At 36.9% G+C, this 24,173-nt stretch overlaps 4 protein-coding genes, 1 long non-coding RNA gene and 1 pseudogene across 10 annotated transcripts; 2 read left to right on the top strand and 4 right to left on the bottom strand.

Annotated features, from left to right (window-relative positions):
• Nucleotides 1-713: 713 nt before the first annotated feature.
• On the bottom strand, nt 714-7,978 carry LOC111809403 (choline/ethanolaminephosphotransferase 1). 2 transcript variants are annotated; one of them, XM_023695854.2, is made up of 20 exons: nt 7,711-7,977; nt 6,571-6,763; nt 6,350-6,359; nt 6,205-6,255; nt 5,747-5,824; nt 5,526-5,601; nt 5,385-5,407; nt 5,201-5,301; nt 4,750-4,844; nt 4,562-4,630; nt 3,791-3,860; nt 3,512-3,575; nt 3,388-3,428; nt 3,217-3,301; nt 2,852-2,914; nt 2,136-2,194; nt 1,996-2,048; nt 1,729-1,801; nt 1,476-1,520; nt 714-1,016 (listed from the first exon to the last, which is right to left on the bottom strand). In XM_023695854.2, exons 2-19 carry the CDS (start codon nt 6,705-6,707, stop codon nt 1,499-1,501), a joined length of 1,170 nt encoding a protein of 389 aa, XP_023551622.1. In that variant the 5' UTR covers nt 6,708-6,763; nt 7,711-7,977; the 3' UTR covers nt 714-1,016; nt 1,476-1,498. The 2 variants fall into 2 exon arrangements, with proteins under 2 accessions (XP_023551622.1, XP_086973172.1); XM_087117046.1 differs by having other exon boundaries at nt 924-1,357; nt 7,711-7,978.
• Nucleotides 7,979-10,057: 2,079 nt separating this feature from the next.
• LOC111809374 (protein STRICTOSIDINE SYNTHASE-LIKE 10-like) lies at nt 10,058-11,717 on the top strand (annotated as a pseudogene). Its single transcript, XR_015411551.1, has 4 exons — nt 10,058-10,373; nt 10,446-10,728; nt 10,913-11,102; nt 11,184-11,717. The product of XR_015411551.1 is annotated as a protein STRICTOSIDINE SYNTHASE-LIKE 10-like (transcript).
• A 715-nt stretch (nt 11,718-12,432) lies between these two features.
• LOC111808045 (uncharacterized) lies at nt 12,433-14,161 on the bottom strand. 3 transcript variants are annotated; one of them, XM_023693821.2, is made up of 2 exons: nt 14,023-14,161; nt 12,433-13,545 (listed from the first exon to the last, which is right to left on the bottom strand). In XM_023693821.2, exon 2 carries the CDS (start codon nt 13,524-13,526, stop codon nt 12,726-12,728), a length of 801 nt encoding a protein of 266 aa, XP_023549589.1. In that variant the 5' UTR covers nt 13,527-13,545; nt 14,023-14,161; the 3' UTR covers nt 12,433-12,725. The 3 variants fall into 3 exon arrangements, with proteins under 3 accessions (XP_023549589.1, XP_023549590.1, XP_086973076.1); XM_023693822.2 differs by having other exon boundaries at nt 12,433-13,533; nt 14,023-14,160; XM_087116950.1 differs by having other exon boundaries at nt 13,969-14,113.
• Nucleotides 14,162-14,578: 417 nt separating this feature from the next.
• Nucleotides 14,579-19,039, bottom strand: LOC111808002 (ceramide synthase 1 LOH3). Of its 2 annotated transcripts, XM_023693754.2 has the most exons (6): nt 18,702-19,033; nt 16,886-17,115; nt 15,916-16,071; nt 15,448-15,633; nt 15,172-15,356; nt 14,579-15,090 (listed from the first exon to the last, which is right to left on the bottom strand). In XM_023693754.2, exons 1-6 carry the CDS (start codon nt 18,837-18,839, stop codon nt 15,059-15,061), a joined length of 927 nt encoding a protein of 308 aa, XP_023549522.1. In that variant the 5' UTR covers nt 18,840-19,033; the 3' UTR covers nt 14,579-15,058. The 2 variants fall into 2 exon arrangements, with proteins under 2 accessions (XP_023549522.1, XP_086973075.1); XM_087116949.1 differs by lacking the exon at nt 15,916-16,071 and having other exon boundaries at nt 18,702-19,039.
• A 770-nt stretch (nt 19,040-19,809) lies between these two features.
• On the top strand, nt 19,810-23,947 carry LOC111808819 (uncharacterized). The gene is made up of 2 exons (XR_002817130.2): nt 19,810-20,405; nt 23,769-23,947. It is a non-coding gene; the product is annotated as an uncharacterized LOC111808819 (long non-coding RNA).
• LOC111808818 (basic leucine zipper 43) lies at nt 20,558-22,111 on the bottom strand. Its single transcript, XM_023695014.2, is given in 1 exon segment — nt 20,558-22,111. A coding segment is annotated over 1 exon segment (558 nt). The 5' UTR covers nt 21,369-22,111; the 3' UTR covers nt 20,558-20,810.
• Nucleotides 23,948-24,173: the final 226 nt, after the last annotated feature.

The following is a 24,173-nucleotide window of genomic DNA, read 5'->3' as shown; positions in this document are numbered from 1 at the left end:
ATTTTCCGTTTTTTTTTCTTTTTAATCAGATTTTACTCAATTTTATTACATTTTGGTTCTCCAATCAATATCATGTAAATTGACATGATAATTAATATGATATATATAATTATAGGTAAATTATAGATGAAATAAATGGTAAAACCCATTTTAATCTATTACATAATAACGATTATTACATAATTGTAAATAATATAGTCGATTAAGACTACGCTGATTTTCATAATATTTTTTTAACATAAATATAATTTTTTAAAATAATTTAAAAAATTAGGAATAAAAATGAAAGATTTTAAAACTTAATGACATAACTATCGTGTTTCTTCATCGGTTCATCTTTTTCTAAGTTTTTCTCATCGACTTTTTCGATTTTCATAATAAATGAGGTTATTAATATTTTTACTAGCGTCTAAGAAGTTTCTCACAATATGTCACATCTTCCGTCATTTCAACCAAAAATTTACCTTATAGATTTATTTTCTCATATAATCGAGACCTAAATATGATTTAACAGCACCTCATTGTCAAAGTATGCCAAGATATAATTTTTTTTTTTTTTCAATTAATCACCACCATACTATTTCGAAACTTTTTCACATTCCCAGCACTAAGTGATGCGAATTGATGACCATCAACACGACGAAGTGAGTGACCCCGTTACGACGAGAAGAGCTTTTGATCGAGCGAACACGCAAATAGATAGACATTAGCAATGAAGATTAAATTATTCATGATATAACATCAACAATTCATCAATCCAAGGCTACAATAAGAAAGAATCAACTACAACATGGTTTTCTAGAGAGAATATTCAGAATGTCAGATTGCCTAAGATCATCAGTCAGAGTATGGGATGAACTGAATAACAATCACTCACTCACTCACTACTGGATTCAAAACTATCCTCAAATTCATCCAAAAAATGATATCAATCAAAATCTCAATGATGCAGAATTGTTGTTGTTTTGATAATGATGAACATTTGCAGCTGCATCATTCAACTTCCTTCCAGTTGGCTGAGACACATAACATTTAGTTTAGCAGCAGCAGACTTAACCCACTACAACGAGTTCAATCAATTCACAACCAAACGCAAAAAAGCTACAATAATTATGAAGTTTTGAATAGCATCATCTGTAATGTGGGTTTGATGATCATAAGAATGTTTAAGAACACGACAGCAGAAATAACCCTGTAACGGTTTAGATCCACCGCTAGCAGATATTGTCCTCTTTGGGCTTTTCCTTTCAAGCTTCCCCTCAAGGCTTTAAAACGCGTCTGCTAGGGGAAGGTTTCCACACCCTTATAGAGGGTGTTTTGTTCTCTTCCCCAACCAACGTGGGACATCACAAACCCACTACAACAATTTTGATCAATTCACAACCAAATGCAAAAAAAAAGTTACAATAATTATGAAGTTCTGAATATCATCATCTGTTATGTTTCAGAACTCAGTTGTAAGGAAGAGGACTTACCCTAAACAAAACTGCAGCCAACTTTAAGCCTCTTTCCTGGTTATCCTGTAGAACAGAAGCGTTTAATTACCAGTAGAGTGATGTGAAAATAATGATAATCTTCGTCTCTGACTACGCTCAAATTCGTTTTAAAATCGGTTTCGGTTTGTATTTCACAGTTTTGGATTGTCAAACTCATATAGAAGTAGATGGCTAAAGAAGTGTGAAATATCCAAATTTGAGCCTAATGAACAGTGGCCATAAGTCTCCTCACCTGAAGCAATAGATTCCCAAGGCAGTGGTGATCTCATGAATGACTGAAGTTGCAAAATGCAAATACAGAGCAGCTGAAGAAACCATGAAAAACAACATAATTCAACTACGGTGTAGATAACCAGCACGTACGTATACTTGTCGTAGAATAATATTTGTAAACTTTACTAGACAGTAGAAGCTTGGTCTGTCTAACAGACCTATCAGATGAGATGATATCAGAGCTCATTAACTGATCTATGAATGTAAAAGAGAGGGGTAATCATACCAGTAAAAAGACAATAACCAAGAACAACCAGACTTTCATCAACTAAAGGTACCCTGCCACATGAATTTACAGATCTTTATTGTCAGTAAAAATGATAACGCTTTCAATCTCTGCAAACTGTTCAATTCATAACCACATACCCGTCGTTAAGCCTTGCTGTGAGAACGTTTGCGATGGCAAGAGGAAGAAATAATAGTGACTGCATGAATATTAAACAAACAAAAAGATCAACCTATGCCAGTTTTGTTCTAAATGTATTATGAAAATTATCCAAAACACTTTACCAACAAGGCGGAACTAGTTTAATTTAAGCTTAGTTTATTCTAAATATCCTTAAACATACTTGCTTTCCTTACCGTAATCTTAGTTCATTAAAGAAAGTTGTTGCATTCAAGCAAGAAGTGAACATTCAACATGGGTGGGCACCTCGCCTAGCTATAAATATGAAGCACACTTAAGTGTACACATTTGAAGCTTTTTAAACAGTGGGTATTGTTATGGCTTCATTTGTATGTTCAATGTGTGTATCATCTAAAACTAGATTGAGTCGCTCGTTCGTATCCATCTCGAGACTTCCTGAACCAGTGACCTAATACTTCAACAATGAACTATACTATTTAAAGACCGAACAGGCAACTTTTTGTTCATTTTATTTTGTATGACAAAACATCATTAAGTAAAAGAATCAAATTAAAGAATTAAGGTTCAAGTATTTCGATTAAGGGTTGGGGTTTGAGTATAGATCATTTCATTTCTAAACTATAGATAAAGTTACAATACAGCATAAGGGCTACGCAGGGATATAATGTCATAATCATGCTTCTTCATGGTATTTTGGTTCATTAAAGCAACATACCATGCACATTCCAGTTTTCAAGCCCTTGGGTTCATCACAAAGGTGAGCTAGAATCATTCTACCCTGCAAAACAGAATGCTTCCATTTTAGAAATGCTCGAGTTCATTGTATTCAAGCGTCCAACTTCAACTAATGTATGTCATCAATGCCATACAATGATTCAACATTCCATATAGTTGTAACCGTGAATAACCCATCAAAACAGCAAGAAAAAGGTAACATAGTACTTCATCAAAAACTCCATTTTATGCCAATAACACTGAAAAAACAAACTCAGTCCACCAAATCCATGCCAGCTTCTAAAAATAGGGAGATGGACGGTGTGTGTGAGAGAGAGAGAGAGAGAGGAAGAACCTATGTCTTACCACTAAGAATCCAAAAGCAAGTCCAGTTCCAGTTATAACCAGATGCGGATAGCTTCCAATAATGTCAGAAGGTGACAAGTAATCCCTAAATGAGCGACATAAATGGTGTAAAGGCATATGATAACTACAAATGTATTAGGTGAGGGAAAGGAAAATACAGTTAAGACTTACCATATTAAGACTCCTCCGACAAGTACTACAAATGGGTAAAGCTGTACGAACAATGAAAAAAAATCTATTTATTATTACAGCATAACGTAGATAAACCAAAGTTCATTGACAATGTGATTGTTACCATCGCTAATGCTAATAGCATGTTTCCTTTTCTTGCCTGAACAACCTTGTAAACATTGTACACACTGCACAGAAGCATAAGATGATATGGGGGTTTGAGCAGATATTCCAGTTAACAATCCTCAAAGTCGAAACACGAACGAAACATGAATGGACAGAATTCAGTAAATTTATCATTTCATCCCATGAAGAAAAATCTTGGTATTGCACGACTTTGAAAAAGGCAAATATCACATGCATTTGGATGTCACTATGAAGTTAGAAGACAGGAAACACATACTTGAATGCTACTGTAGGAATGACACCGAAAGCAGCCAACAAAATCAGTGCAGCCTTGAATGTAGGGATATCTGAGCATAAAATTTTTAGAAAATGATCAAGCATAAGAAGAGTAACTGCTAAAGTGAAATGTCAAGTGAACGAGTATTTGTGATTAAGCAAAGAGGTCCAAAGGTGTATAAGTAGAAGTCTATATATCTGACATGACATAAGAAGAAAAAGAGAATTTTACCAACACGGGACAGGTTAAAACATAGATTAAATATGTCATTAAAGGGTGCAAAATATAACATATGCTTTGTCACCCTGTAATGAATCCTCCTTACAATCAGCATATGACTTCATAAAAGAACAATCCCAAAGGGCAATTACAATAACACTCAGCCTTTTGAGAGGGCTGTACTCTCCTTCCTGAGACAAAAGCCTTCACAAGAAAAGAACTTAACTCCCCAAAAGAACACACCAACTTACTTAAACAGTAGAATTACATGGAAACCCAAAATAAGGGTAGATTAACAAGAAAACTAGGGTGCTAACAAGAAAACTAGGGTGCAATTCCCAACCTGTCCTCCTAGAATATGAATTAACAATAGATGGTGTAACATTACCGCCGTAATAACATTAAAGTACAAAGCTTAACCACAATTCACTATAAAAACTGGCCATAGATAGGTACAGAGAGAGAGGGAGGGAGAGAGATGGATATTCGTAGTTAAGTGCTGAAGGTTTGTATAAACAAAATTTCATAGGTACAGTAGATTTTAAGTCTTACCATGGAAAAAGGGAACCCAACTAAAAATTGGTATGGACTTCCCAAACTGTTGAGCCCACCACCCAGCACCTGGTAGAAGATATATTCAGGACTTGACGAACTTTTCTATCACGCTGGAAGAGAATTGCATATTCAAGGTAGAAAATCGTAAACTGAAATTGTAAAACAGGCAGTGAGAAGGAACATACCCACAAAGGTTGTGAAAAAATGGCATAAATAAATCAGCATGAGACCCTCAGTAGGTCCATTTACAACAGGAAGAACTAGAGTATTGGTGAAGAAGCTGTACTCAAAGATGAAAATGGAAGTTAGGTGCCAACACAACCATCACAGAAAAGCTTTCCAATTTGTAATGGAGACTATGATTACAAAAGAATTCTTTGCGGTGTAAACATCACCAAGAAGCCAAGTGTTGTTCTCTGTATTCAATTTTCCTAAAAATTCTAAGGTTCTTCTCCTTCCAAATTGTCAGAAGATTGAAAACAGGAACTTTTATTAAAGGGATTGTTTAAATAACCGGTACAACATGGCTAATACGATAGATGCCTAAAAGAACTAAAATCATGAGAGACGAGACATTGTCATAACTCATAATAACTTGTATCATATCAAAATAATGAGCTGGTACAGAAAACTTACTGTTCCCATGTTGCACCATAAAAGGGAACAGCTGAAAGTACCCAGAACCAGAATGAAGATCTTCCGCACATGGCGGTGCTCCCAAATGCTAAGGTTTCAAACTGGTATCACCACCAAGAAACAAAAAAATATATAAATGCGGGAAGGCCAGAAAAATACAGCAACCATGTGTTAAGATACATACCGCGCACGCAAGTGCATCGCATCCTGGAAGAGAGAAAGAAGCACAAAAACAACATTTTCTTAAACATTGAACTTCGGTGAGCCATTAAAAAGCTGGAGAGACATGAACAAGGAGGAATAAAAAATAAAATAGAAATATTACCGTGGTCAAAAAGTTCTCCCAGTGGACTTGAGGAATTTGTCCTCCGTGCTTGCTTCCCATCAACAGCATCAAAAGTCTTGTAAAACAGGGATTAAAGATTTATAAGGCTATTAGCAACACTGTAATATTGTCCACGAAATCTATGGGAGTTGCTCAGCTTTCAACAAAGGACATGCCATCCAACAGAACAACAAAACTCCATATAGAATATTAGAGCATACCTGATAAAGAAATAAAAGCAATCCATGCGCAAAATGAACCCACCTTGGGGGAGCTGAATCCAAATGAGGAGAATATATCTGACATGAAAATACAATTAGAATATAAATATGAGAAAGCCCAAGGGATCAATAAACCAACAATAAATATATAAAAAATCATGAATAACTAGCCATGATGTGCTAATATAGCAATAAATATATCATTCTCGTGTGATCTTTGCCCATGTTTTGCATCAATTTTAGATATGCTATGCCAAAGTAATGGAAGTAGAAAATAACAAAAGGGTAAGTGAATGAACATAAAAGCACAAAAACTAATAAAACGAAGTCTTAGAACATTTATCACAAAAAGTTACGACCAAGAATTACAAGATTAGGATGATCATAATACAGAAATGACGCCATTTTAAGAAAAACATAATGAAGAGCAGTAAAAATGAATATTGTATGTTACTCACATAACCAAGAACTGCTGATGTGATCAAAAACATAAATCCCACAAGTGTTATCTGCCACGAGACCATGCCACAAAGGAAAGAACATATTATCTCAGAAGTCACAGCAAAGATACAGTAATAGCACTCAAAGTCAAACATTAGTTACCATGTTCGGACTGACGAAATCATCCAGGAACCGACGTGAAGTAAGAACAGAGAAAAAAAAAATGATATGTCAGTACCTCGTCAGAAAGAAAGCTTACAAGAAAGAAAATATGCGTATCAGGATTGAACAGTTGCACTAGAAGCTATTGACATTTTTAAACGCAAATCTTTTACTGAATTTGCAGAAATCCCTACTGATAGAAGCAACAAAGCTTTACTTACGGCATCCATAGTGGAAAGAAATTGACGAAGCGACTCCAAAAGGGTTGCAGTACATATTTGGCAACGTAAGAGTGATCAACACCACTGTACTTATATCTGTGCAATGTTGCAACACCATGTGCACCAATATACCTCATTTCCTCAAAATACGATCAAAATTTTGTAGCAGAAACCAATCAACTCGCCGGAAAATCTGCTATATGGGAAAGAAATGGTAACTCAACCCAACCAAAACAAGCTCCCGCAGTACAGAATGCGGTATCCAATCTAGGAAAAACGATGCATCCATTGAAATAGGTATTTGAACATATAAAATACATGTATTCCGGTAATTCCAATACCCTAAACAGCCTAAAAGCAATAACCCATTTAAGATTCATAAGCAAATAGCTCGTTAATGTTTTAGTTAGAGCAATCACTTATCAAAAACGGATGAGCCGATTCATAACAATGTTTACAAGGCTAACTCCAACTGAAAGCATAGATGTAATCCGGTAATTCCAATACCCTAAACATCCTTAAGAAAATAACACATTTAAGATTCAGAAGCAAATAGTTCGTCAATGCTTTAGTTAGAGCAATCACTCGTCAAAAACGGATGAGCCGATTCATAACAATGTTTACAAGGGTAACTCCCACTGAAAGCGTAGATGTAATCCGGTAATTCCAATACCCTAAACAACCTTAAGGCAATGACCCATTTAAGATTTAGAAGCAAATAGTTCGTTAATGCTTTAGCTAGAGCAATCACTCGTCGAAAACGGATGAGCCGATTCATAACAATGCTTACAAGGCTACTCCCACTGAAAGCATAGATGTATTCCGGTAATTCCAATACCCTAAACAGCCTAAAAGCAATAACCCATTTAAGATTCATAGGCAAATAGCTCGTTAATGCTTTAGTTAGAGCAATAACTCGTCAAAAACGGATGATCTGATTCATAACAATGTGTACAAGGCAAACTCCCACTGAAAGCATAGATCCAAATGAAAAATGAATCCATTTCGCGTAACTTGAATCTCGAGGGGATAATGAAAAGAACACAGTTCAACAAAATCACGTTTAAGAAACCAAATCGGTGGCCACACACACACACACACACACACAAAGGTAACTAAAATGAGGGAGAATAACATTACCTGATTTCTAGTCGCAGAGGAAATGGGCAGGACGAGAGATCAGGAAATGGAGGCGCCCTGTGAGAAACAAGAAATAAAAATTAAAACAAAAAAAAATCTTTAATCTCCCGCTTTCTCGTAGAAAAGGGAATTGATTCTTTTGATTTTCTCTCACAACTTTCCCTTCCCTTTTGCATTTATTATCCAATTGCTTTACGCCAAATGGAATCTTTGTCCAATCGTCTTCCATCAACAAAAGCTGATGCCTTTGTGTTTATTCAACCCATAATTCTCAAAAAACACACCCATATTTCACAATATCCTTCTATAAATAACAAAAATCTTAATGGTGTGGGCGAACAGTGCAAGATGAGTGTACTCGACGTCTTTTTTTGGGAATGAGTTTCTGAATAAGTGTTAGGTGGCACAAGCATGACGATATTGCACCTTGCGCCTCATTCTTTGAGTTAGACGTTGATATATGGGTTAGGCTCCAACACAGTAATCATAAACACGAGAGGGTTCATACTTCAATAGCACTTGGATGGATGGATGTACGAGATGTCATGATTATAAAGTTGACTCATGGGTTAGTTTCTCGATAAGTATGTTTAAGTGAGTAACAAAGGCCAACTGCATCTTACCGCTCGAAATGTCTTCATAAAGCATTAGTGAGACTCAAGAGTTCTTGATTAGCACGGTACTGAGGACGATATATCCCAATAAGCATTATAATACCACAATAAGCTTCTGTTGACATGAGTATGCCCCGATGAACGTTATAATGTTCCGAAATGCTATTAAATAGCCTAACTTAAATATTTCTTATCTACCTCTAAATAAAACCGAACATTAATATTTATGATACTCAAGCAAGCTAAGAATACCTATAATATTATATTTAAAACTTATGTCCATACAATTGCACTTAATACGTTTTTGCGCGCATCATATATATTTTAAAATTTTCAATAATACTTTGAACTTTAAAAAGTTTTATTAATATTTTCAATTAAAAGAAATTAAAAATATTTTTACCGTTAGTATTTTATTTAAAACATGCTCATCAACTTTTAAAAGTAATATTAACATCATTTAACTTTTATAAATAAATAAAAAAATTAATTATTTTCGTCAATATATGAACGAAAAATCATCTAAATATACATCATAGATGGTTGTCTCTTTTCAATTTTAGTGGTATTAATAGTAAAAACTTTTTATTTTCTACCGTTTAAGGGTAATAATGTTATCTTTGAAAGTTTATGGATATTTTTTAAATATGTTACTAACGATTTTGTTACGATTTTTTAACGTTTTTATAAATTATAAAATAAAATATTAAAGGTTTTTATTTTTTATTTAAAAAAAAAAAACCATTAGTATTTTTAATTTAAAATTATTTTTGAATTTTTTCTCAAGTTTAAAAATATTTTATTTTTTAATAGAGAATGGAGAGTTATAAATATATTTTAATACTGCAACAACAATTCTTCATTAATTAATATATAAATTATAACATGCACTATATAATAAAACTCTGATTAAAGAAATAATTGACATAAAATTGAATTTAAAATGGAATAAATTAGAAAATCAAAATCAATTTTTACCTATAGAGGAATTTTTAATTAGCGAAAATAATTACGCAATAAATATCTTAAAGTGTAGAATGATAATGACTCAGTCGATATTAACAAAAATGTCGAAATCTTGTCACAATCGAGCTAAGAAGTTGGAAGGTTGGCAGTTGGGACTCTTAACCATATTATTAAGATTGAATTTATTGAAAAAGAATCATTTGATGAATGCTGATGACGTTGCTCGATGAAAGTTTCTTATGGGCTAATTTAGAGAATGATCATGAGTTTATAATGTAGCTTTTGGGGAAGCTTAAAGCAACACCATCAGAGTTTATGCTCAAGGTGGATAATATCATACCATTGTGGATGGTATTAGAGCCAATAGATTGACAAATCCTCGAATGTTAAATAAAGTATTGTGAGTCTCAAAGGCATAGTAAAAAAGACTCCAAAAAAGGAAAAAAAATGAGTCGAGCCTTGATTAAGGGGAGATATAATTTGTTCGAGGGGAGGTATTGGGTGAAAGTCCCACCGTATGTTGAATAAAGGAGTCGAGCCTCGATTAAGGGGAGACATAATTTGTACGTGGAGAACAAAAATGTGAAATAGGTCCTTAAATCACCTATCTACAATTTCCTCATAGTACAGAGCAATTGATCTCTTTGTCTCTCAGCGATTATCGAGACTTTGGTTCCTTTTGAATTTATTAGGGTTTTCCATGAAGTAAATGGCTCAATTAATGGACGATCCTAGGGCTAAATTGGCTAAATTAACTATACATAAAAATTCAGTTATGGGATCTTATGCATGAATGTGAAATATTACCATGACAAGTACGGTGACGGTTTGTTGTAGTCCATTGTTGGTGGCTTTGTGGGCGGCGGCGGCGGCGGTGGTGGTGGTGGTGTGTTGGGCTCCATTGTTGGAAGCTAGCATGGAAGCAGAGGAGCTTCACCTTCCCGGTGGGGTTTTCGGGCCAGAAAGCATCGCCTTCGACTGCCGTGGAGAAGGGCCGTACGCCGGCGTGTCCGACGGCAGAATCCTGAAGTGGAAAGGTCCTGCTTTGGGCTGGACTCTCTTTGCTGTTACCTCACCCAACAGGTACCCAATATTTTATTTTTATTTTTATTTTTTATTTAAAAAAAAAAAACGAACCACGTGGAGGAATTTCAGGGAGGGAAAAGAATGCAATGGGGAGCCGGAAACGGAGCCGGCGTGTGGAAGGCCATTAGGGCTAAAATTCGACCATTCCTTAAGCTAGCTCAAGCTCAAGCTGTGAGCTTTACATAGCGGATGCCTATTATGGCCTTTTGGCTGTCGGACCCCACGGCGGCTTGGCTCGTCAGCTCGCCTCTTCTGCCCACGGCGTCCCACTCCGCTTCACTAATGCTCTCGATATCGACTCTCAAAACGGCGCCGTTTATTTCACGGATAGCAGCACCTTGTTCCAAAGAAGGTAATTTCTCCTCGTCTTTTTCCCTATATTTTTTGTTTTTTTTTTCTTCTTATAAATTGAATAAAATAAAATATAATGTTCAATGGAGACCATAATATAAAATAATTGTGAATCATAAATTATGAGACTTTATTTATTTAAATTTTTTTAAATGATAATAAATATTATTATTTTTTGGAGAAAGGGTTTGGATGTCATCGATAATGAAAGGAGACAAGACCGGGAGGCTATTGAAGTACGATCTACGCACCAAAAATGTCACCGTATTGCTCAACGGCCTTGCTTTCCCAAATGGCGTCGCTTTGAGCACCAATTCTTCCTTCCTTCTAATGGCTGAAACCGGTACTCTTCGAATCTTAAAGTTCTGGTTACAGGTATGAATATGATAAAAAGTAGCTCTCATTGTAACATTGAAACTTAGTTCAAAGTTAAATGAACTATGTTCTTAACAAAAGGGTCCCAAAACTCACACCGTGGAGATATTCGCGGAACTTGAACGGTTCCCAGACAACATAAAGAGGACTGACAACGGTGACTTTTGGATCGCTATGAACACTGCAAGAGGGAAGCTCGAAACTCAGACATGGACAGGGCTTAGTCGGGGAGTGACATTGCAGCATGGCGAGGTGAAGATCCCGTGGATTCGGGGCGATCCCGTGGCGGTGAAGTTGGACGAGAGGGGGGCAGTAAAAGGGATGCTTGATGGGGGAGATGGGAAAGCACTAGAGTCGGTGAGTGAGGTTGAAGAAAGTAGAGGGAGGCTGTGGATTGGCTCTGCTGTTAAGCCATATATTGGTTTAATCATCAATGGATAGAACATTGAGTACTACTAATACTGAAAAGAAAAGGAATTGTATCAACGTTTGTATAAAGTTCTTCCAAGAAGATTGTGAATTTGGTTTGTAACAAAACCCAACTGGTAAAATGGGGTCTATAGTTCATAAGTGTTTTCTGGTGTCGTTTTTCCTAGAAAGAAGACCTATAAAGGGTCGTTTGATTACATGTTTTGTTTAAAATGTCTGAGTATAAGATGTCTGATGATAATGTTTGATATTGCATGGAAATTGTTGGGCACATTACACTCGAAGAATTTTTATATCCTTTATAGGTAGCAATCACATGTTCTAATCCATTCCCTCAAAGTTTATGTACTTTCTCGATAGTCCCACAACTACCATAGCTTGGTATGAGGATAGAAATTTATACCAAAGTTTGGATTCCACGGCTAAGGCTGACTTTGACAAATTTTAGGAGGTGAGTGGTTTTGTTGTGGCGCGAGTTGATGTTGGATGCCCTGTCTACTCCTTGCATAAATTCTCAAATTCTTAGCAACATCTACTCGCCTCCACGAGAAGTCCATAAACATTTAAGCAGACAACCATTTTGCTTTTCAACAAGACTTTCATTCTTTAAATCTTGAGTCCCTTGGTGGGACATGGATCTCAATCTGCCTCCACATGAAGAAGTAGAAGTTCCCGTTAATTGAGGAGGCTCCCAAACCCGATTGGATGTGTACGGGGAAAGAGATCCAGCCCGCAATAGGGCAATTGTAGAGGCCCAACTAAAAGAAAGGGTCGCTCAAAAAGCGCTAGGACAGGGTCCTTGAAGGTCCTTGAAGAACCAGTCCATGTCAAAATCCTCTCTCTCTATAGAGAGTGGCACACAGAACTGAAGGATGAAGTCATACCAGGTTTGAGCCATTAGTTTAAAATAACAAACAGAGAGCTTTTAGTATTAATAGAATAACTATAATCTCAAGCATGATAACGAGCTGAATGTATCATTGGTACTAGCTAACACAGAATTACAAAAACACCTTCCATAGCCTTAGAAAATGGATTTTAAGAAGCAATGGTTGAAAATTCCATTCCCCTCAACTAATGACCTCGTGGGTTACCATCTATTTCAACATTTTCTGGAGCACAGTGAAAAGGAAAGAAGAAACAGTGTGCACCATACAAGGAAATGTATATTACTAACCTGACAACCCAACTCTTTCAGGTGTATAAATCTAGGTCCTTAATTCGGTTCAGGTACTCATCCCCATTGTTACTTTCAGTACAAAATTCTAATGTAGGTTGCAATAGCACATTTTGGTGAAGTAAAGATTTGAGCAGAGATATCACCTCACTTCCATATTCTGGCCATGAAACACAGAGGGCTCCCTTGATATTCTTCATCTGACAACGTCCAAGCAAAGCAGCAGCCAAGCCATCTACAACACTTCCTGATGGATAGTAATCCAGGCCTTTTAACATTAGGGAACCGCTATCACCCTCATCTCGACTCTTTCTTTCAGAAGAAGTCTCCAGCTTGAAAGCAAAAGTTTCATCAGGTGAAAGCTTGCCCCGAAAATTTTGGCTCTGAAGACTATCCAAGATCAAAACCCTCTCAGGAATAATTTTGTTATCAAGTAGTAGCTTTGCAACAAGGTTAGATCTCTCTGCAGGAACAGAAAACTGAACGGAGACGAGGATAATTAGTTCATTATCTTGATCAATTGAGTAAATGTTGCAAGATTTGTCATCAACCGAGGGCTGAATATGGTTTCCAGAGAAGGGAATTTCAGGTAGGATGAGACTTCCAATAAGGGTTTTAGCAGATAAATGACGGAAAAGATGCAGAGAAGGGGAAGAAATGGCAATGACAAGTAGAGAGGGGCGGAGAGGTTCATTAGCCTTAGAGTTCGATAACAAAAGAAATGGGGATGGAAGAGGAGGTGATGGAAGAGCGAAACTATTAAGATCATCTTGAAAAAACCTTGAAGGAGGGGGAATCTCCGTTAGGACGTCTTCCATTTTGTTCCTGCAAAAAAAACTATGCCATAAAAGTGAATAATCCATTGCAGGCATCGCATCTCCAACAAAGATAACATTCTTGAACTCCTATCAGATTCATTCAACACAATGACAAAAACCCATTGTCTTTCAACGGAAAATAACAAGCAACTAAACAAAAATTCTCAACACAATAAATCTTACAGATAAACAGATTTCAAAGCTTAAACTGGAGAACCCTCGTACTACAAAATGAAGCTCCCGAACACGAAAAGTAAGGCGAATCCAGATTCAGAACCAGGTTGTTCCACTTAAAATTTACAAAAATTTGAACTCAATTGCAAATTTCCAGAACTGAATATGAGTCTAACATAACATCACATATGTTTTTCGCTACAACAGTTGGTTACTCACACAGATTAACGAAATGCGAATCGAAAATTAAAGATCTAAATTGACCTACAGGATACAGAGAGGGGGAGGATGCGGAGGAGGAGAAGAAGACAGAGGTACCAACCGGAAGAGAGGCCGTCGACGGAGAAAATCGGTTCTGCAACTGGAAACTCCCGGTGCTTTCAAGCTCTTTAGGTTTCTTTTTGCGGAAGTAAAGAAAAAGCGATGGCTACGACATGTTTATATCTAATATATATATAAGAAATATTTAATAAAATTTTAAAATTATTATTATTTTCCCAAAATACCCCTAAATTTTAATTACAGCTCTAATAAATTCTTATATTTGATATTTTAAAATTAAATATAATAGCCATATTTAAAATTTAAAAATGATAAAAATTTACGTCAAAATTCCTCAAACTTGATTTAATTTTTATTTCTAAACATTTTTTAATTTTTATTTTGATTTTTGTGTCTAAATAAAATAGAAAATTACATTTTTGTCCCTAAAATTTTTCCCACATGAGTCTCTTAATTTTTCTATTAAAGAACAAGAAACATAAACACGTTTAGTAATCAATCATGGAACAAAAACTGTCTTAGAACATCTGAATCTAAAATTGTCGTAATGTTTGTACAAGAAATTGGGCAGTTTCACATTAATAAACAGAGACAAATACAGCATGAACATAAAATTCAGTTCACTATGAACACAATGGCTGGCTGTTCATCATCCAACTCAATGAATGGTTCAGTAAATGACAAAGAATATATAATCAAGATTCAAATTCCTCCAACTGCCAACTCTTCTCTTACCCGGAATGTATCGATGAAGCGATACACGGTTCGTTCGTTCGCTCATTCGATCGTTCATCTACACATCCCAGACCCAACTATTTGTTTTGGCTAATCTCTTATCTATCTATCTCATCTGCTGCCCAGAAAACCAACATGGATACTCACTAGCAATCCACAAGTATTAATGAATTTTAAGTTATTGACATTAGAACTAAGAACAGTTTTGATCTAGTTTCTGTAATCATAATCACATGCAGCAGATGCCAGTTTCTGTTTCTTGTAGGATCATCCAAATGGTTTAAGATTTATACCAAACCTTTCATGTATATAACACAATTTTCTGCATCGATTCTTCCTCGTCAATCTTCGTGTTCTTCCTCTCCCTCGGAATCTGCATAGACAAACAAACGGTGAGCGTGACGGGACGAAAACTCGAACGAAAAACCTTCACTAATCGTTTATATAATCTTACCTGAACGAACATCTTCACTAATCTGTCCTCTAGATTGGATTTGTTTAACAAGCATTCGGTAAATTAGCACCCACCAATATATGTGAAGAACTAAGAGGCAAAATAGAAGAGTATTGAACAAATAGTAGTAGATTGGTCCATCAATGGGATGTTCGTCCTTGTTCAATACAAGGAGGACTTCATAGCTGAAATAAAATGGGGAAGAACAATCAGACAACAAGATAATGGATAGCAACTTGTTCCTCTCGAAAGTTAAATTGATATGAGGTTACAAACCTTGTGCTCCAAAGGATCCAAAATGGATAGTAGATGAGACGTAATAGCAACCAAGACAACACAAAGAGTATAAATGCAATGCTAGCCAATGTCTCAGCGCCACTGTATTTGGACATCTTCCCAATCTCAAGAAACACATCATTTGCATCATGAAGAGCGAGAACGACAGAACCAACACGAGCAAATCTACAAGAACGACGTACAATGTAATTAGTCAACTGTCACAATTGCACTGTTCTTGGTAGTGGATTTGGTGATTGTGCGGCACTCACTCTCAGCACTGAGTGAGTCAAGCCAACTTAAGATCACGTCGCCTACAGCTGGGCAACGTATGCACAAGCCTCTGGCTCCGATTTGAGAAGAAGGTTTTAGAAAACGGGGCATAGAGATTTTGAAAGTTGAAAACAATGTTATATGACATACCAGCAAAAGCAAAAGGCAACACAACGGCTTAAAGATAGGAACTACCTAAAAATGTAGGAAAGCACAATGAGAATGAGAGTTGCCACATGGTGGCTCATGGACACTCCAAAGTCTGAACGTCTTGTTTCCCAAAAATTCAAGGCAAATATGGAATACGTATAAAATCCAGCTGCATACATGTATAATCCCTTCAATTTCAACCTGAAACATAAAAGTTCTTATTCATGAAATGTTCTAAATAATAGATTCTTGGTCAAAACACAACTTTAGTCCTGATACTTTTGCGTAACGCTTGGTCTTTTTATAATGATTATACGAAAACTTGTTGTAACAGAGACACATATGAATGTATAATGGTGGACTTAATTGTTGAGGATTATTGGGAGAGAGTCTCATATTGGCTAATTTACAGAATCATCATGGGTTTATAAGTAAGGAATACATTTCCATTGGTATGAGGTCTTTTGGGAAAGCTCAAAGCACACCCATGTGAGCTTATGCTCAAAGTGGGCACTATTATACCATTGTGGAGAGTCGTGATTCCTAACATGGTATCAGAGTCATGCCCTAAACTTAGTCATGTCACTAGAGTCCTCAAGTGTCGAACAAAGAAGTTGTGAGTCTCGAAGAAGTAGTCAAAAGTGATTCAAGTATTGAACAAAGGGTGTTCTTTGTTCGAGGATTCCAGAGAAAGGAGTCGAGCCTCGATTAAGGGGAGGCTGTTCGAGGGCTCCATAGGCCTCAGAGGAGCCTCTATAGTGTACTTTGTTCGAGGAGAGGATTGTTGGGAGGGAGTCTCACAATGGCTAATTTAAGGAATGATCATGGGTTTATAAGTAAGGAATACATCTCCATTGGTGTGAGACCTTTTGTGGAAGCCCAAAAAAGCCATGAGAGCTTATACTCAAAGTGGACAATATCATACCATTGTGGAGAGTCGAGAGTCGAGAGTCGTGATTCCTAATATTAACACTGAACCATCACAAATAAGAGATAACAGCGCTGAGACACTTACTTAGCTCGTTGGTCAGGCCAGACCTGATTTCCTGGTCCAACCCAAAAATGCTTGGTGCTAGTAAACCAAGGCTCATTATATGTAACAGATAGAGCCAACAGCTCTGCAGAAAGAAAGTAAACACATTTCCAGGCTGACTCCTTGAATTTTCTTATCTTCTTCCGTTTCTCATCTGTATTCACATCCTTCAGCTGATAGCCTTTTCCAAATATCAATCTTCTTCCCACTTTCTGTAAGAGAAGTTCGTACCATACAAAGTTAGGAGCAAACAAGAAAAGAGCATTCTCATCTACACATCATTGATCCAATGCAAGGATAAAAAGGAGTTAGATAACCAAGCAATTGCTCAAGATTCATGGCTATTATAAAAAGTCCCCATGAATAGTAGAGACACGTAGTCTTCACGCAACGAGTTAGTGAATTTCACACAATTGGGTGACCTATAAAATTTTCAGTTGAACTGCAACAAAGAACAGAACTACAAACACTTCACGTATCTCCAAAAAGCATCAAATTCTCGCAACGTTGGTATCTCCAAAAAGTACAAGCACACAATCTAACAAGAAAGTATTTGGGTCGAAGCAGGCAACAAACTATCAACTTCACAAGAAATATAACAAAACGTTTGTGAGATACCACATCGGTTGGGGAGGAAAATGAAGTATTCTTTATAAGGGTGTGAAACCTCTCCCTAGCAGCGTGTTTTAAAAACCTTGAGGGGAAGCTCGAAAGGGAAAGCCCAAAATGGACAATATCTGCTAGCGGTGAACTGGGCGATGTGCTAGCGAGGAGGCTGAGCCCTGAAGGGGGTGGACACAAGGCAGTGTATCAACAAGGACACTGGCCCCAAAGGGTGTGAATTGGGGGTCCCACATTGATTGGAGAAGGAAACGAGTGCCAATGAGGACGTTGAGCCTCAAAGGGGGTGAATTGTGAGATCCCACATCGGTTGGGGAGACGAACGAAGCATTCTTTATAAGGGTGTGGAAACCTCTTCCTAGTAGACGCGTTTTAAGAACCTTGAGGGGAAGCCTAAAAGGAAAAGTCCAAAGAAGACAATATCTACATGCTAGCTTTACAACGTTCAAATTGAAGAGGCCTGCATTGAGTCCAAAATACATATTTTCTAGCCAAACAACACACGAGACTCACTCTCAGTTCAACACGGAGGAGTCATAGACACTGACAACGCCAATTGGCACTGCTTGCTGACAAACAGGAATGACGGCTTTCTAACATATTCCAAACAGCTTTGACGAAACATTAGACAACACTAAAGAATTGGGTGTATCATTCAGCTGTTACAATCAAGAGCTCACAGAAAAGGGAAAAAAAAAAAAACAACAACAAATATCAAAGCTATTGGTACAAAAATGGTCAAAGACAAACGAAAATAATGGTCAGCAATGCATGGCCAATTACTTCATAACAGCTGTGGTACAAAGAGAGCCCAAATAATAAATTACTGCAGCCTGTTATGAATCCAAACTAACCAAGACTGACACCACATATAATAGACACTACGAGTAACATATATAACCAAAACCTTGCCATTTTCGGCCATCCCCAATACATTACCTAAACTAAAACAGGACTTTCATTTCAATTAATCAAGAAACGGATTGAAACCCAAATATCAACTATGCAAACCAGATGCCAAGATGAACAAAACAGAATCATTCAATGAACAGAACATGAGTCAACGGTCAATTAAATCTCAATTCAATCATCGGAATCAGCTAAACCAATGATTAAACAAAACCCCAATCCAAAGATTGAAAGATACAAAAGCGAAGAGGGGGAGAAAAGGGAATACCTCAAAGACAAATCTGTCGAGGAAAAACCGAACCGTGGGAAAGAGAAGCGCAAAAAGGGGAAGAAAAGAGAAATCCTGATAAGAAGGGAAAGATTCATGCTCCCAATCGATTGAACTGAATGAATCAATGAAACCCATCTGAGATTTTGGGTTTTTTGATCGAGTGGAGAAGAAAGAAGGCGGTGAACGGATCGAAAATCAAGAGAATGACCCGTCTCTTTCTCTCTCTCTCTCTCTCTCGCTCGCTTCCCACGGAGTTGTGTTGTTGTTGTGCGTTGGCAGAGATTTCATTCGGCCATGAGCGACGAAAGTTGTAGGGTGTGGTGTGGTGGGTCAACCCTCGTGCTAGCCGAAGTGCTCTTTTTCAATTTTGATTGGATCAAAACTTTCTCAAACTGTCCCATCCCTTTCTAAGATTATGAACCTCATTTTACCCACCTTTTTCTAGCTATAACCATCCATTATAATGTACCAATGTTTAGAGGTTGTCTTTGTCTACTTAGCTATCTTTCGATAGATAACGAGTCTAAGAATAGTTCGATGCTTGTACTAATAAACCATCGAACATGGGTGATGTGGCATCAACCCAAGAAAAAGTACGAAACGAATTACTTTGATGATTAAGAGTAAAGAAAACTCGTTTCTAAACTCGTGATTCGAATCACTCCACAGGAAGTTCGATCAATACCACTTGAATGACTTCCGCATACAATTTCTAAACACAATAATTTGTAAAGAAAAACTTAGCTCTCAACAAAGCTAAAATAGAAATTCTATTATTAATTCCAAAATCTGATGTCTTTAATAAAAATAAAAATAAAAAGACTTTATATAGTCTTTACAACCTTAACCTATGTGATACATGTCTCTATTCTTAATGGTGGAATATGGTAACCTATGGTTACAATGTAACTTTAACTCCTATATTTAAAACTAGTTTAAATATGACAAATAAATATTTAAATTATAATTAAATAGTGCAATAAATTAAATGTATTTTTTAGTTATCCTTGGACTAGTTTCATAAATTTAGCTGAGTTCATTAAATGCATTTAATTCATCTCTTCCTTGAAGCTCAAATTTCTTGAAGCTCAAATTTGCACAACATATAAGGGAGGTCTCTAATGTCTTCTAGAGTTTCCTTTGATGAGCTCCCCATAGCTTGAATATAAGCGTATAAGGTTTGTTGTAGCTTCTTGGCTCTCGTCCTTGTAATCGAACTAAGGTATGAAAATTCCTTGGTCGTGGCTCATATCAATAAGTGTTATATCTACTCAACTATTATTTAGTTCGGGTTGTTTATTTAATTTTTTTTCAATAAAAGTACAATGTTAATGCACATCTATTTAATGCACGCATGAAAGAGGGGCAAAAATATTCTCGAATTTAGATGAATTGATGCATTAAAAATGTACGAATGGTATCAATCACGATAGAGAGTCGACAAGGACTCCCAATCCTTGATAATCAAGCTACTACTTAGGTACCCAGCTTGGAATTAGGATTTGGGGCAATTGGGCACTTTTTGCTTGCAAAAGGGAGTACCATTGGAGGGTGAAAGAAGAATCAAAGCGCGATTTGTGTTAGAATCTTCAACTGGAATATGTTCCCTGTTTCGATTTTGTCGAATCCAAAATGAAGATTTGGGGACTGCGATAATCTTCGCTAAACCAAGTTGAAGCAAGCGAGGAATTTGATGCTCAGGTAAAAAAGAACAAATCGTTCGAGTTCGATTGCAGATGGGTCTGTCTAGATGGCTGTTTTTTTTTCATGTTTTTGTCTCGATTTTTATCTAGTTTTATAGATATTTTGTCTAATTGGTTCTTATTTTTCTATGCTCTTGGAAGTACACATGCTACAGAACTCTGGTTTCATTAATCTATTGAATAGTGTCCACAAGGTGTTTGACAAAAGTCCCCTGAGAAAACCAAGGTGTTTGTTGAACTGATTTTGGAAGTCTGTTGGCTAAATTCTGTTATTTCTTCAATTTACAACGCTGGGTAATGGGTAGAGGCTTATTACATACAAGCATGCTAAGACAGACATAAACTGGAAGGATTGTGGGAGGAAATAGCTATGATCTTAGTGAAACAGGGGAAGGGAACTTCTCTACTCGTTAGATTGGCTTGAGAATTCAGCTATGAAATCAAAGGTATTTCATGGGGCTTCCTCCAGATCTCTCAAGTGAGTTGTGTAAGGACTGCACATTTGAATGTCAGCGATCATCCGACGAAAATCCGAGGCTTCTTCTTTGAGCTTGACATTCTCTTGAAGAAGCTGCTGTTGGAATTCTGTCAACTGATTCAACTTCTTCATAAGACTATGATTCTCAGTTCGAAGACGAACCACCAGGGACCAAAGTTCATCAAGATGCTTCTGTTTCCTCATCCGTGACCTTCGCGCCGACTCCCTATTCGATACCATTCTCCTTTGCTTCCTCTCATCGATGACGAACCTCGGTATCTGGTTCTGATCATTACCATCATCAGAAGTGGAGGTTGAGCTAACCGGATTATAAGACGAGAATCCATTGGTATTGAGGTTTTGGATCATGCCATAGTTTCCAGGAGCTGGAAAGTGGGCTCCAGAGATTTCCATACTCAAATTATAAGCAATCTGAAGGGACTTACAAGGAGATTGCTAAGCTGATAGGGAAGCAGAAGGCATAGGATAAAGAGGTCTTATAGGAAGAAAACAAGGAGAAAGAGCTTCAAATTATTGAAAATGACATCACCAAAATGTGATATGCATATTCTTTTTCACCCCACCATGATTTGCATCCTTAGAAAATTCATCAGAAAAGTGGTGTATCACTTAAAATATTGGATGTGGCGTGGATATGGTTTGTTCTGCATTTTATAAATGCTTCAAGAACGCACTTCTATCAACCACGAATATTTTATCAAAGGAATGAAGGGTTGTATATTGTGGATAATCACTCTGATCAAATTGGCCGCAGATAGCAGACTTGAAAGAGGATTATAAGTCCAATTTGATATTATTCAAATGAGCCAAACTTCAAGACAAAAGGGCTCTTACAAAAACAGGAAACAAAGGCATTCTAATCTCGTAAAGCTCTAGCGAGCTTTGCCGAGAACGAAAGAGTGATACAATCCCCAAATCAGCAGAAGCAGAGCAGAAGCCATGGAAGCCAGAGAATACAAGGCACAAAATGTAGCTAAGTTGTGCCTTTCAGGGACCAAAAGAGCACTCAAAGCACCTGAAAAGACAAAGAAAATTGAGATAACAAAGGCATCAATGGTAGAGGAGGGAAGATCATGGAAGATCACATTCCCCGCTGCACTGCCTGCAAATAACACAAGGATTGTGAGACCGTTCCAAGACAGAAACAAAATTGATTGTATGATTACTGTTGGAGGTGTGAAAGTGGAGAGTTTGGTCACTGCAAATTGGTCTGATAATCTCATTTCCTTCCTTTCTTCTAGTTTGCATGCCATTCATAAAGGAAAAGTAGGGAAATAGTGAAGAAGTTCTCAAGAGATTGTTGCTGTTTTTCTTCACTTTGAGAAACCCTTCTGCTTTATAGTGACGAAAGAAGTTCTCAAGAAAGGAAGTTTCTTCGAATTTATATGAAGGGATTGAAAATTGTTCAGAAAGTTCAAGAAACAAGACAAAAGAAGAGATAGAACTTCTTGAACAGGTAGTGATGAAAGAAGGTCCCTTCACAATTTCTAAGCAGATATACCTGAATTTCCTTGAATAATAAATATATATATATATATATAGATATAGATATTCAAAACAAATTGTAGTAGAATCACATATACTACCATTGAGAGTATTGAGAAAGCTTCCAATTTTTGTTTTTGTTTTCCAATGGCTTCAACTTCACACCACACCTGTTTAAATATGAATGTCCTTTCTTCCTCGGTCCACACAATCAAGCAAAGATGCTATGAAATCATGTCTTTCCCCACCCCACGAGATTGTTTACCAATTTGGAGGGCAAGGGAACAGAGGCTTGAACCAGACAAAGGGCATTCCAATGTTGGGAAGGCAATTATTGGGCTTACTTTTCAAGCACTTCTAGCCATGTTCATCAGCTCACCAAGCTCATCTCCTCCACTTTTGACACTCCTGTTTGGAGCTACTATGTTCATTAGCTTTTTACTTTCATTTGCTGGTATTCTCCTTCGAAATTCCTTCCCGAAAGCTGCACGTTTGTTTGAAAAGCTCGGAGCGCTTTTTGCCGCAATTGGTGTGTCCATCATTGCAAGCTTTCTTCTTATGCATGAGAACTATGCTTGGATCAGTTGTTTAGCATGTGTCTTCTCCTTGATTGTCTTTGGTCTTTCATACAACTGACTTCTTTCTTTTTAGTATCCACCATCCATTTCTTTTGGATCGATGGTTTTGTGCAGTCTCTGAAGGCTCTTTTCTTCAGCCTCTTCCATAGCCTTTTTCTATTCAGCTTCTTCCATGGCTTTTTCTCGAGGCCTTCTCTCTTCAGCCTCTTTCATGGCTTTTTCTCGAGGCCTTTTCTCTTCAGCTTCTTCCATGGCTTTTTCTCGAGGCCTTCTCTCTTCAGCCTCTTCCACGACTTTTCCTCTTCAGCCTCTTCCACGACCTTTCCTCTTCAGCCTCTTCCACGACCTTTCCTCTTCAGCCTCTTCCACGACTTTTCCTCTTCAGCCTCTTCCACGACTTTTCCTCTTCAGCCTCATCGATGGCTGCATCAAGAATAATGGGCTCTCTTTATATGTTTCCTTTTTTTTTTTTTTGGAAAACATGTTGCTAATGCTTGGTACAGTTTGATTTGGATTTGGTGTTGTTTTACTAGTGCTAAAGCTTGGCTTAGTAGAGCTTCATCAATTTGATACTCAATATGTTTTCCAGAGCAATTTAGTCTTGATATGAAGTGTTTATAGCAATTAAGTTTAAATTGTGAAATGTTTTATGATTTAGTTAATTTTATTGGTTTATTTGAAAACAGCGAAGAACCATATGGTGAAACTTGATAAATTTGATGGAGTACAAATTTTAAAATGAAGAAGCTTGATGATGTCATTATTGGTATTTTCTATTAATTTGAAGCTTGGTTTTTAGGCATGCCAAGAAGGGGAAGTGGAAGGCAGCTTCTTGGAAATAAAGCCAAACTTCTTCCCAAGCTTTTCAATGGGTAAATAGTTACGGGACCTACTATTTTATACATGGGGTTAACCTAAAACTTAGTTGGCTGTATTGATTCTAACTTTCCATCAATTTCTCATTTCTCACTTTGCTTATTTCTTTCGGTTTTTGTTTCAGAATTGTAACATATTTACAACAAATAAATTACAACAAATTTAGACGTAAAAACTAATAGAGTTATAAACTAATTTTCTAGCCATTCAATTTTGGTGTTAATCGAAGACACTAAAAGGGTCAACCTTTTGGGCAATTTCGATAACTCAAAATTTAAAATCATTTACCTTCTGCATTGGTTTGTACATGAATTTGTGAGATATAGAG

This window comes from Cucurbita pepo, chromosome 13, assembly GCF_057944985.1.
Source record: "Cucurbita pepo subsp. pepo isolate OVF chromosome 13, ASM5794498v1, whole genome shotgun sequence".
In the NCBI taxonomy this organism is placed as follows: domain Eukaryota; kingdom Viridiplantae; phylum Streptophyta; class Magnoliopsida; order Cucurbitales; family Cucurbitaceae; genus Cucurbita; species Cucurbita pepo.
This window is presented reverse-complemented; position numbering and strand designations above follow the sequence as displayed.